The sequence below is a fragment of the Apis dorsata genome, unplaced genomic scaffold, assembly GCF_000469605.1.
Source record: "Apis dorsata unplaced genomic scaffold, Apis dorsata 1.3 scaffold_265, whole genome shotgun sequence".
In the NCBI taxonomy this organism is placed as follows: Eukaryota; Metazoa; Arthropoda; class Insecta; order Hymenoptera; family Apidae; genus Apis; species Apis dorsata.
This window is the reverse complement of record NW_006263543.1, coordinates 233,248-243,456: the sequence shown is the minus strand read 5'-3', so window position 1 is coordinate 243,456 and position 10,209 is coordinate 233,248. Positions and strand designations below refer to the sequence as shown.

Sequence of the window (10,209 nt, the reverse complement as noted above, 5' to 3'; positions counted from 1 at the left end):
TTTTTACGCCGCGCATTAACCACGGCCCCCCTCCCCAGTCGATTTTTCTTGGATCGGTTGCGTTATCGCGAGGGAACAGCGCGCGAACGCGTCCAACGATAAATCTAAGACTCTCCCCGCTTTAATACGTCCGTCTTGGACGTATCTTTCGATCGTTTTATCGAAGAATCGCTGAGTTAACGGTACGGAATGGACGACGATTGATCCATCCTTCCTTCCACTTTTCCCTTGAGATCGATCGCGTCTCTCTCTCTCTCTTCTTCTCGCTTCGATGGACGAGTTAGAGGCCCGTCCGATATCGAATGCGTGTAATGTAAGCATATGTACTTATAGGTATATTTGGGTACAGTGGGAGCGAAAAGTATTCGGGCGTACAATTATTATAAAATAATATGTTTTCGTAATTATTGCTTTATTATTATATTGAAATCGAGGCGTTTAATTGTTAAACGTAAAGTGCATACTTTTCTACGTATTATCAAACGTGCATTGTGTATTATGAAATTGTCACTGTTTTCTTTTTTTTTTTTTTCAAGAATTTTTTTTTAATAAATAATAAGTAAAACGAATTCAATAATGGAAGAAAGATCTCGATCTCTATCGTGGATGGACGAACGATTTTCCACGTCGATTTATATACAAAAAAAAAGAAAAAAGGAAACTTTGCTTGAAAGAAAAAACAATTCGATATTCCGCTCGAAAGCTCGAAAGAGGAAAATACTTATGGACGATAGTGTACGCATTAAAACGCGTGTCAAGCGCGTTTCAGTCGAACGTGTTTCACAGACACGAATACAATTAAGCATCTACGAATCGCCTCTCCATGTCCAATCCCATGGCGGGAGTTAGCGCGAGCGCGATAGGGACGTGTAATTTGCTGAATAACACGTTTTTAGCCGGGCCACGCGTTATTAATTCATGAAATCGCGGGTGTCCTCGCGTGATCATCCATCGAGGAGGTGTTCAATAGGCAAAGGAGAGGGGAAAAAAAAAGAAATTATACACCGTTGATCGCGGAAGGATCGTTCCTTCCATTCCCTGCCATTTCTTTTTTTCTTTTTTTCATCTTCTCTAAGAAGACTCGACGTGTTATTAGTTAGTCCCATAGATGTTATAAGACTCTCGACAACGGTTGAACGCGCAAGCCTATTATTCCTCCGTTTTGTATACCCCCTGTTTTCTCGAACGAGATTCGATACGTCGCGATAATAAGATGGAAGAAAGAAACGGTGGTTTCTTCGATTCGATTTTTCGCTTTCTCGGCGTCCTTCGATTTTTTAATTATTCGCGAATTTTACGATCTGATTCGAGCGAGCAAGAATACGAGAATATAAGCGAGAGTTCTTTTTCTTTCTGTATTTTCACCGCGTGGTTCGTTGAAAACTGAATACTAATACGATAGTAATTACGGCTTCTTTTTTTTTCTTTTTCTTTTCTTTTTTTTTTTGTAGAATATTTGCGCGAATATTCGAGCGGATTACAACGCTATTTTCGAATCGAAGACGGCTTTTAATTCGCAGTTACATAACGGGTAACGCGATTTCATTGCGGAGCAATTAACGCGTCGTGTCAAAAGGACACACTGACGTGTGTTCGCGGTTAACGGAACCGGGAAGAACACCGTGACTTCGTGATACGCATGCAAATTCCGTTGGGAATCGATCAACCAGTATTCCATCCATGAGAAATTTTTACTATATTACCTCTCCTTTTCCCGTTCGTAATAGCGAGTTGGATTATTTTTATATATTCCTTCTAACTTATTTATAATAAATGTAAAGAAAAGAAGATAAATATGTAATAATTTTAAAAATTAAAAATCGTGGTCAGAGTTTAGTTTTATCTAAATATTCAATCTATCCATTATTTCATTAACTTGGAACATTCTCTCTCTCTCTCTCCCCTTTAAATACCGCCGTCAAATTACTCTCACGAGTTCCTCTAGAAACGTCAACAGTGAAGGGCGAATTCACGACAGCCGGTGTAGAAGCCAGAGGCAAGAAACTCTCTGCTCGCGACGACGAGAAGACGCGGATTTCGAAGCGGCGGCCCAACTGGAATCTGGTATCTATAGCCGGCCGACGAATACCTGAAGAAAGATCATTAAAATCCTTGAGCGTATGCGCGGTTTGTACCCCGTCGCGTATCCATTACGCCTTAATTTCGCGCAGGCCTTAACCGACCCACGGATAATACCTGGCAGAAATAATCGAAATGGAAATGAGCCGGAAACGCGTTTGAAGAAACGGCGGAGCGTAATCAGAAAAATAAAAGGAAAGTGTAAGAAGCGAAGAAGAAGAAGGATAACTTATCCAAAATTCATACATAGAAAAATATCGATTATAAAACAACCTTGTTGCAAATTAATTTCTCTCTTATCATATCATTCAAGTTTCACGATTATTTCGTGATTTCGTAATTTTTTTAACTCACCAACCTAAGAGCAGTGTTTTGATCCAATTGTCGCCGTATTATACGACGCGATCGTAAAATCTGAGCTAATAATGGAGAACAAGTTGCACGGTTCGATGGAAGGAAAAATGTCGTCGCGGAGAATCGAAAAAGAATTCCGCGCGCGCGTGAGAGAGAGAGAGAGAACGAACCGCGGGTGGACGAATTCGAGAGGATCTCACGACACGAGGGAGAGAACAAGGAGGACAAGGCGGATGAGCATGGCAGCACCGGGCAAGATATCACAGGCAGCACAGGTGGAATCTGGTATCTGACGAGAAGGTAGTTCGCCTGGGACAGCGGGCACAAGGATGTGAGAGAAACAGAAAGAAAGAGAAAGAGAGAGAGAGAGAGAGAGAGAGAAGAGGAGGATCGAACGAGGCAAAGACTCTCGAACGAGAAAGAAGAACGGATATACCTGTGACTCGAAACCTGGAGAGCGGAGATTCACCCAAACACCCTTGCGTGTAACGCTCGCGCGTTTTCTCAGTCTCCACGTTGCTGGAGCGCGTCTCGCCATGGCTTCAGCCTCATCCCCCTCCTCCCCCTTCCCAATCCCGAGCGTAACCCCCTCGAAAACCCGCGGTGCTTGCTCTTGCCTCTGTTGAGGCTGTAATAATGTGCTCACATATTGGAGTACCTAAGGAGAGTCGAGACAGAGAGAGAGAGAGACAAGAAGGGAACGAGTGGGGTGAAAACAGCGAAGAAGAAGAAGAAGAAGAAGAAGAAGAAGAAGAAGAAGAGGCAGAAGAAGAAGAAGAAGAAGAGGCTCCCGGGAAGGGGACGAAGGGAGAGACTGACGGGACTCTGAGCTGGACCAAGGCGCCGATAGCGTGTACACCGACTGCGCTCGCCCCCTGAGCATGTGTGAGTGCGTGTTAAGCGTGGCCACATGCCCACCAGCGGTAATAAGAGAAAATAAGTAAAACCCTAAGGTACGGACCGGAGGGGGCATAGGGCGGCAGAAGGTGGGAGGAGGGAAGAAGAAGAAGACCATGCCACGAGGAGAAGAAGGGACGAGAGGGGGAGAGGAGTAGTAGTAGTAGTAGTAGTAGGTACCACCGCCACGGTAGAGGGAGGAGGAGGAGGAGGTGAACCTGTTCCCGAGGGAGTTCCTTGACCCTCGGGCGGGGGGGCACACACTCTCGGAGTTGCGAGTCTTGGAGAGACGCGAGAAGCCAGCGGTGTAGCCACCACCATGATGCCCGCTGGCTAACTTCTCTCCTCGGGGCCCTCGAGGAGAGTAAAGCAACAGGCCGGTGGAAAGAGACGGGGAGAGATGGGATATTCTTCTCTCTGGCTGCGGTAGGCAGACGGGAAAAAGATGAAGGATGAGCGGCCACGGGAGAAAGAGACGCGTATATATATGTATAGAGCAGAGGGACCAAAAAGGGGGCCTTACGCGCGAGAGAAGGAGATGGAAGGAACGAAGAGTTAGACCAGTATCCCACTACTACCGGGCTGTCCGTGGAGATCCGTCCATCCGTCCGTGGACCACGGTGCACCATACTGGCACGCTACTACCCATCGTGGACTCGACTTGCGAGAGATTCTCCGCGCGAGGAGAACAGGCCAGACGGAGAGGGAAGCAGAGACGACTCGCCTCGATGTTGCGCCGTATCGTCTCCTCTCATATACAGGTTCTTTCACAGGCTGACCTCGCCGGGTGTAACGAGTGGAAGAGATCAGGGCTGCCGGGAGGAGGAATCGCGAAAATTTAATTTCGATCACCACGGGGGGGGGGGAGAGGGATCGAGCGTTTCCTCCGTGAATTAATTTCACCATGCACGTTGTACGCGCGTTAAAAACGAAGAGAAGAGTTATAGAGAGGAAGGATATCATTCGTGGATTCAACTTCGTTCGTCCAAATTTTACTTTCGAATTGGCGATTAACGATCAGGGTCGATGAGTCGAGAGGAATACGATGTATACTTGAGACGGATCACCCCTCGGTTTCTCCTGGATCGTTCCGTTTCGCGGAACAACTGGCTTCGCAGCCGGGGTACGAGACGCGACTAGTAGAAAGGAGGTGAGCAGCAGTGTCCGGGGAGAGGCCCAGTTGCCGGTGATAATTTATTGCCATTTAACCGGCCGTCCCTCCGTCCCGTCCCGATAACTCGACACGGGAATTACGTGGAACATTGTATACGGGGGCAGAAATTCAATGACGATCACCGCCGATGGCATTTTCTCCTGAATCCCACGATTCGCAAACATAATGACGGTGGACACGCGACAGCCACTTTATCCATTATTCATTATTCGCCCGAAATCCTTCTTCCGGAATATACATAATTTTCGACATCCTTTCATCCCCCCTTCGTTATATATCTATATCCCTCCTCCCGTCTTGCGTAACCGCATTAACAGCATTAATCGAAGCGAAAGAGGGGGGTCTCGAAAAAGGTCTCGAAGAAAATTGAACCTGTTTTTTTCGACACCACGCTCCCGCGCGATGCTTCGACGTTAAACGTGCTCGTTGCACGAGAACTCGATATCCCCTCGCTAGGCAAAAGGTGAGAATACACAACCTACGTGGCCGTTTACGAAGGCTCGCTCGATGAAACCGATCGTGAAGATATACGCGAGCGGGCCGCCGCCGCCGCGGATATCCAGCATCCCGACGGCGCGGCAAGTGTACGATCGTGTGTAATGCCGTTCTCTGGAAAGGCAATCGCGCGATCCGGACAGAGACGGAATATCTCTCCCCTCTCGTAGTTGTGTGCGCCGACACGCACGTACACCCCCCTCCTCCCCTCACACAATCTCGTAACGAACGTTGCGCACCAAGGCAGACCATGAGGATTAGAGAGATCCGTGCGTGCACCACGAGCGTATCCACCGGGTATACACCGAGGAGGAGAGAACGATCGGCCACGCTGGACGTAGAACCGAGAGAAGAAGCGGACTGTAGAGAGAAAGAGAGAAAGAGAGGGAGGGAGAGAGATCCATAGGGGCGAAGAGCGGCGGCGGTGGTGGGAGTCGTGGATGCTCCCGCGGTGGAGGTGGCGGAGAAGGTGGTAGTAGGAAGAAGGGGTCCGTGGGTGAAGAAGGAGGGAAGGAGACGGCTTGGGTGCAACCGAGACGAAGGGTAGGGAGTGAGAGCGAATGAGAGTGTGTCTGGCGAGGGGGAGGGGGGAGGCCCGCAGGCCGGCCTGCGGCTCCGACTCAGTATCCCCGGAGCGACCGTCTCGTGTACCCCGCGGAGGTGCTGCGTTTCCGTGCTCCAGCGTGCACGACACAGCTGTGTATCGCGCGCGCGCGCACACATACATAGACACACACGCGCATACGAAGGTAGAACGAAGGTATACACCGCGGATTAACGTGGCCGTGCACGCACGCCTGGGCCACGCACACGTACACGCGTGGAATCGTGGAAAGGTGCGCGTACGTGCACGAGGCACGCGCGCGTGTGCCGCGATCCACACACCTGTTCCTCTCCTCCTCGGTGAGGGACACACGCCGATATCTGGCGACAGAGGCGACCGCGACGGTTCGACGACACGCGCGTGTTTATCGAAACCAAACCAGCGTTTCGAAGATACTCTGTAGCGCGAGTTACGAGGGGTGCGATTCCTTCCTCCTTTGAAGGAAAGGAAAGAGAGAGAGAGAGAGGATCTCGAGTGAATTTCGTACGAAAGTTTGTCGATTACGGGATTATAGGATTGGAACCCGATGATCGAAGAAGATCGTGGACCACGGATATTGGATGAAACTCGATTCCATTCGATTTACGTGGGTTTGGATTTATTTGGCAAAGTGGATTTCGTTCGAACGAACTGATAGTGAGGTGATCCCCGAGATCGATCGATCTTCGCATCGAATAAAAGATATTTCACGTGAATTTCCAGGGGTGTGGAATAAGCACGTGCTAGCTCGAGCCAACGGTTTGGACGACGAGGCGAGAGAGGAAAGGAGAGAGGAGCGAGAGAAAGGGGATCTCGAACGATCACGTGTCGTTCCCTCGCGCGTATTTTGGAAAATAATTTTCGAGGAGCAAAAGGAGGTCGTTCCGTGCCAAGATCCAGGAAGAAGACGCGTTTATCGCGCGAACACAACAACGGACGCGCGGCTCCACTCGATTAATTACCTTTTGATCGAGGTGAAACCGAGAGAAGGGAACCGACAGAGAGAGAGGAGGGAAAAACGAAGAGGATCGTAACGACCTACCGATATCGCACGATCAAAGGCAACCGTACGAGGGAAAGGTGTACCTGTCGCGACGCGAGAGTGCACGTAAACATCTTCAGAGGCCCGTCCCGCGCATCCTGGATCGTCCTCGTTAGAAAGTTCGATCTCTCTACCCGAACCGCGAGAAAACCGACTCTCTATCGATATATCCCACGTTATATTCTATCCAATTATATTTTCCTCCTCTAAACATTCTCAACTACGCTACTCCCACACGTATTGTTACGTATATAAAACAAAGTGTTAAAACATAGTGATTGAATAGTGTCCTTTAAGGAGAAAATATTAATTTCAACGGAATATTCAATGTTATTATACTTACGAAGAGTGGAGAACCGTGAGATTCAACGAGATATATATGTATACATATATATAACAGTGGCTCGTATTTATAAGTGTGTGCCCGCGGACCGGAAATAAATAATAATTCGAAGAAGTGAAGTGTTAAACGATCGAAGAAGAAAACGGGAGCGGGATAATCGATAATCGTTCGTGAACTTGTGAACAGTGCTCTTTCTTGAATCGATTTCAAACTCTCTTGGAGTTACGAGGTTCGAGGGATTATATACAAATACATTTATATATATATATATATATATATAAAATAGGAAAGGATTACGCAGGAAGGATTTTTTTCGTTCGATCGAAAAATTTTTAGTTAGGAGAGGAGGTGGAGAAGAGCTAGAGAAGGAGGTGACCCATCCACGGGGGGAATGGTGATGCGGTAGTCGAGGGATTCCTCGAGGAAAGACATGAGGGCGGCCGCCGCCTACGTCCTGTTCCTTGCCCACCTCATACAGGTAACGTGTACGCTTTATCTGCCCTATTCGCGACAACGCGATCCTCTTCCGTGTTCCACTACGTACGTGTACCTCCGTGTACCTCCGTGCGCCGACGGAGAACAGTCTTCTTGTCTCTCTTCCGTCGTGTGACCTTTGCTCTCGGCCGAGTCTCTATCAAATTTTCCTGATTAATCGTGATTAATGATAATAAGATAAAAAGTTTGAAAATTTATTTAGACGATTTAATTTATTTAGCGATTTAATAATTTGCCAGGTTTTTTTTTTTACGGACCAGGAAATTAACTCTCCTGTGAAGATGGAGGTGATTAACTTTGGAGAAAGTCTCGTTGACTTTTTCCTATGAATATTCCGTCGACGTGACCTTTGCTCGGAAATCTTAGGATTTTTAGGATCGAGTTGATGAATATACTTGGAAATGAAATTAATAATCGTTTCCCGTATTGAAATTCAGTTATGCGGTAGAATATACGATCGAGCAATTATAAACCTTACACAAATTATTATAAGGAGATATAAATCTTGGATTTCTATCGGCTCTCTTTCGAACAATTCAAACATATATTCCCAGAAACGAGAGATTCACGAGATCTAAAAAAAAAATAAACGATATCCACCGACCGAAAAATTAAACAGGATCACTCTTGTCTCTTTTTTCTTAAAGATTTAAAAGATTAGGAAAAGTCTACAATTATTAATAAATCGCATTAGAAACGCAGCGTAAAATGCACGCTTCTATGCTGCACGCGTTAATCTTCCATCAAATTGCTTTTCATTTGAAAAAAAAAATGACTAACTTGGATACCCGATGATCAAACCGCGAGAGACAGAGCAATTACTCGCCGATCCTGAACGATAAGTTCGCGAGACTAGATAAGCCTAGTAGTTATCGATAAACCAGTCGTGAGTCGAGCACGACTGTGTATCGATGCCAGATATAAATAAACGAAAGAAAGAAAGAAAAAAAGAAGAAGAAACGATTACATATTAATTACATGCATTAGGGTGAACGAAGCGCAAACTGTCGCAAAGTGGAACGATTAGATAAGTAGCGGCCGGCTCGAAACGATGAATCATTGGGACGAGGTTTATTAACTTATCTTAGACGCTAATATTATTCGATGAACGTGTAAAGACTGTCGACTGGACAGTGTATATATATCACGTATACACTCTGTGTACATTTCGTCTCTGCCTTTAAATCTCGATCCTCGAACTTTCTTCCAAATATATATTATCTATACAATCATAATTTACTCTGTATCATTATATTTCTCCATTTATATTCTTCATATTCTTTCTACTTCTTTTATCTACCTCTCTCGCTTAATATCCTTCACCAACAAAGTTTCCACCCCATCCAAATCAAATAGAGTTTCTTTTCTAAACGCGATACACTAAAACTTGCCAACCAAATGTGAAATCGCGCCCCTCCAAACTCAAACTCTTCCACCCAATGAATTTTACAAACGAGTCACAACGAGTATCCACGTTATAAAAACATTGTAAAACTTGCAACCGGTTGCAATCGGTTGCATCGCGCATCACGTAAAACGCCTTGCAAACCCTGCACGGTTCGTCTCACGACGAGTTTCTTCTTCCTCCTCCTCCTCCTCCTCCTCCTCTTCTTCTTCGTGTCGTTGCGCGAGGATAAAGAGGGCGGCACCAAAGCATCATCCTCCCGCTTCTTGTTCTCATCAAGCGGATACACGGTGCAACCGCGGTCCTTTTTTCCCGCCGATCTCGCCTCCTCCTCACCCACACTTATCATCCGCTCCGCGCATCTTCGCCCCCTCCCTCATCCTCCCTCCCCCGGTGGACGAAGAGTTATTCCAGCGCCGCGTGTATCCCTCCATTGTGCGGGCCGGTCGAAAAATGTGTAACACGTTGCATCGGTGTAATCGGGCACGGCCCTTATTTGTATCCCCCTGCTCGGTTATTATTACACGGGTGCGTTTTCGGGAACCGTGTGTGCGTTTCGTGCGTATATTTGTGCGAAAGAGGGATGATCGAAGATGGAGATTCTCTGCTAATAAGACGATTCTTTTCCACGAAGGTGAAATCCATTTACGAGCCGTGGTTATTCGTAAATTATTATTGGTAAATTTTTTTGGAAATTTTGTTGAGATGTGGATATTTTTTTGTTTCTTTGCCATGTTAGAATTGATACAATTTTGCTATAATCGTGATTCTTGATTGATCCGTTGTTGCAGTGAAAGAATAAGAAAATGTGTACATAGGGAAGGAATAGAATGAATATCGAAATTGTTGGTTTTCGGTATTTTTTGGTTCAATGAATTTTACCATGTGTTTCTTTTTAATTATCTATTTATCTCTATGTGAGTGCGAAGTGTGTGAGAAAAGTGTTGCTTTTGAAATTACGAAAGGGAATTATTCTGTTTCCCTCTGTTAATCCGTTTTATTTTAGAGAGAAGACGCACGACATGTTGATTCGTCTGGATACGAGAGACAAGCGAGAATTATAACTGGGCTAAATGTCGGTGTATCGTATGACCAACGGGGATACGTTGGCTGCAATGCAGGCAAAACGTCTGGATATAATTCATATTGAACGTTGGAAGCGAGTAGTTGGAATAAGTAACGGCTGTGTAAACCGTAGCCGTGAAAGCTTTAAAATTCTTGACATAAGTATTGAAGTATTAACGCGTAATCTAACTAGCGATTTGTGAAAGCAAGATAGAATCAAAACGTTCATAAAAACATACGTAACAATGATGTTGTTAGCTTCTCGCTTTCGAGAAAT

At 46.0% G+C, this 10,209-nt stretch overlaps 1 protein-coding gene and 1 long non-coding RNA gene across 2 annotated transcripts in view; both read left to right on the top strand.

The window, feature by feature from the left end:
• The window catches only part of LOC116185730, a 60,197-nt gene extending 53,136 nt beyond the window's left edge, over positions 1–7,061 (top strand). The window contains exon 3 of the long non-coding RNA XR_004150636.1: positions 6,306–7,061. This is a non-coding gene — a long non-coding RNA (uncharacterized LOC116185730). The remainder of the gene's footprint in view (positions 1–6,305) is intronic.
• A 169-nt stretch (positions 7,062–7,230) lies between these two features.
• Positions 7,231–10,209, top strand: part of LOC102672890 (protein jagged-1) — a 47,959-nt gene continuing 44,980 nt past the window's right edge. Inside the window, exon 1 of the mRNA XM_006616483.2 lies at positions 7,231–7,445. Coding sequence (XP_006616546.1) covers positions 7,398–7,445 — 48 coding nt within the window. The 5' untranslated portion in view covers positions 7,231–7,397. The remainder of the gene's footprint in view (positions 7,446–10,209) is intronic.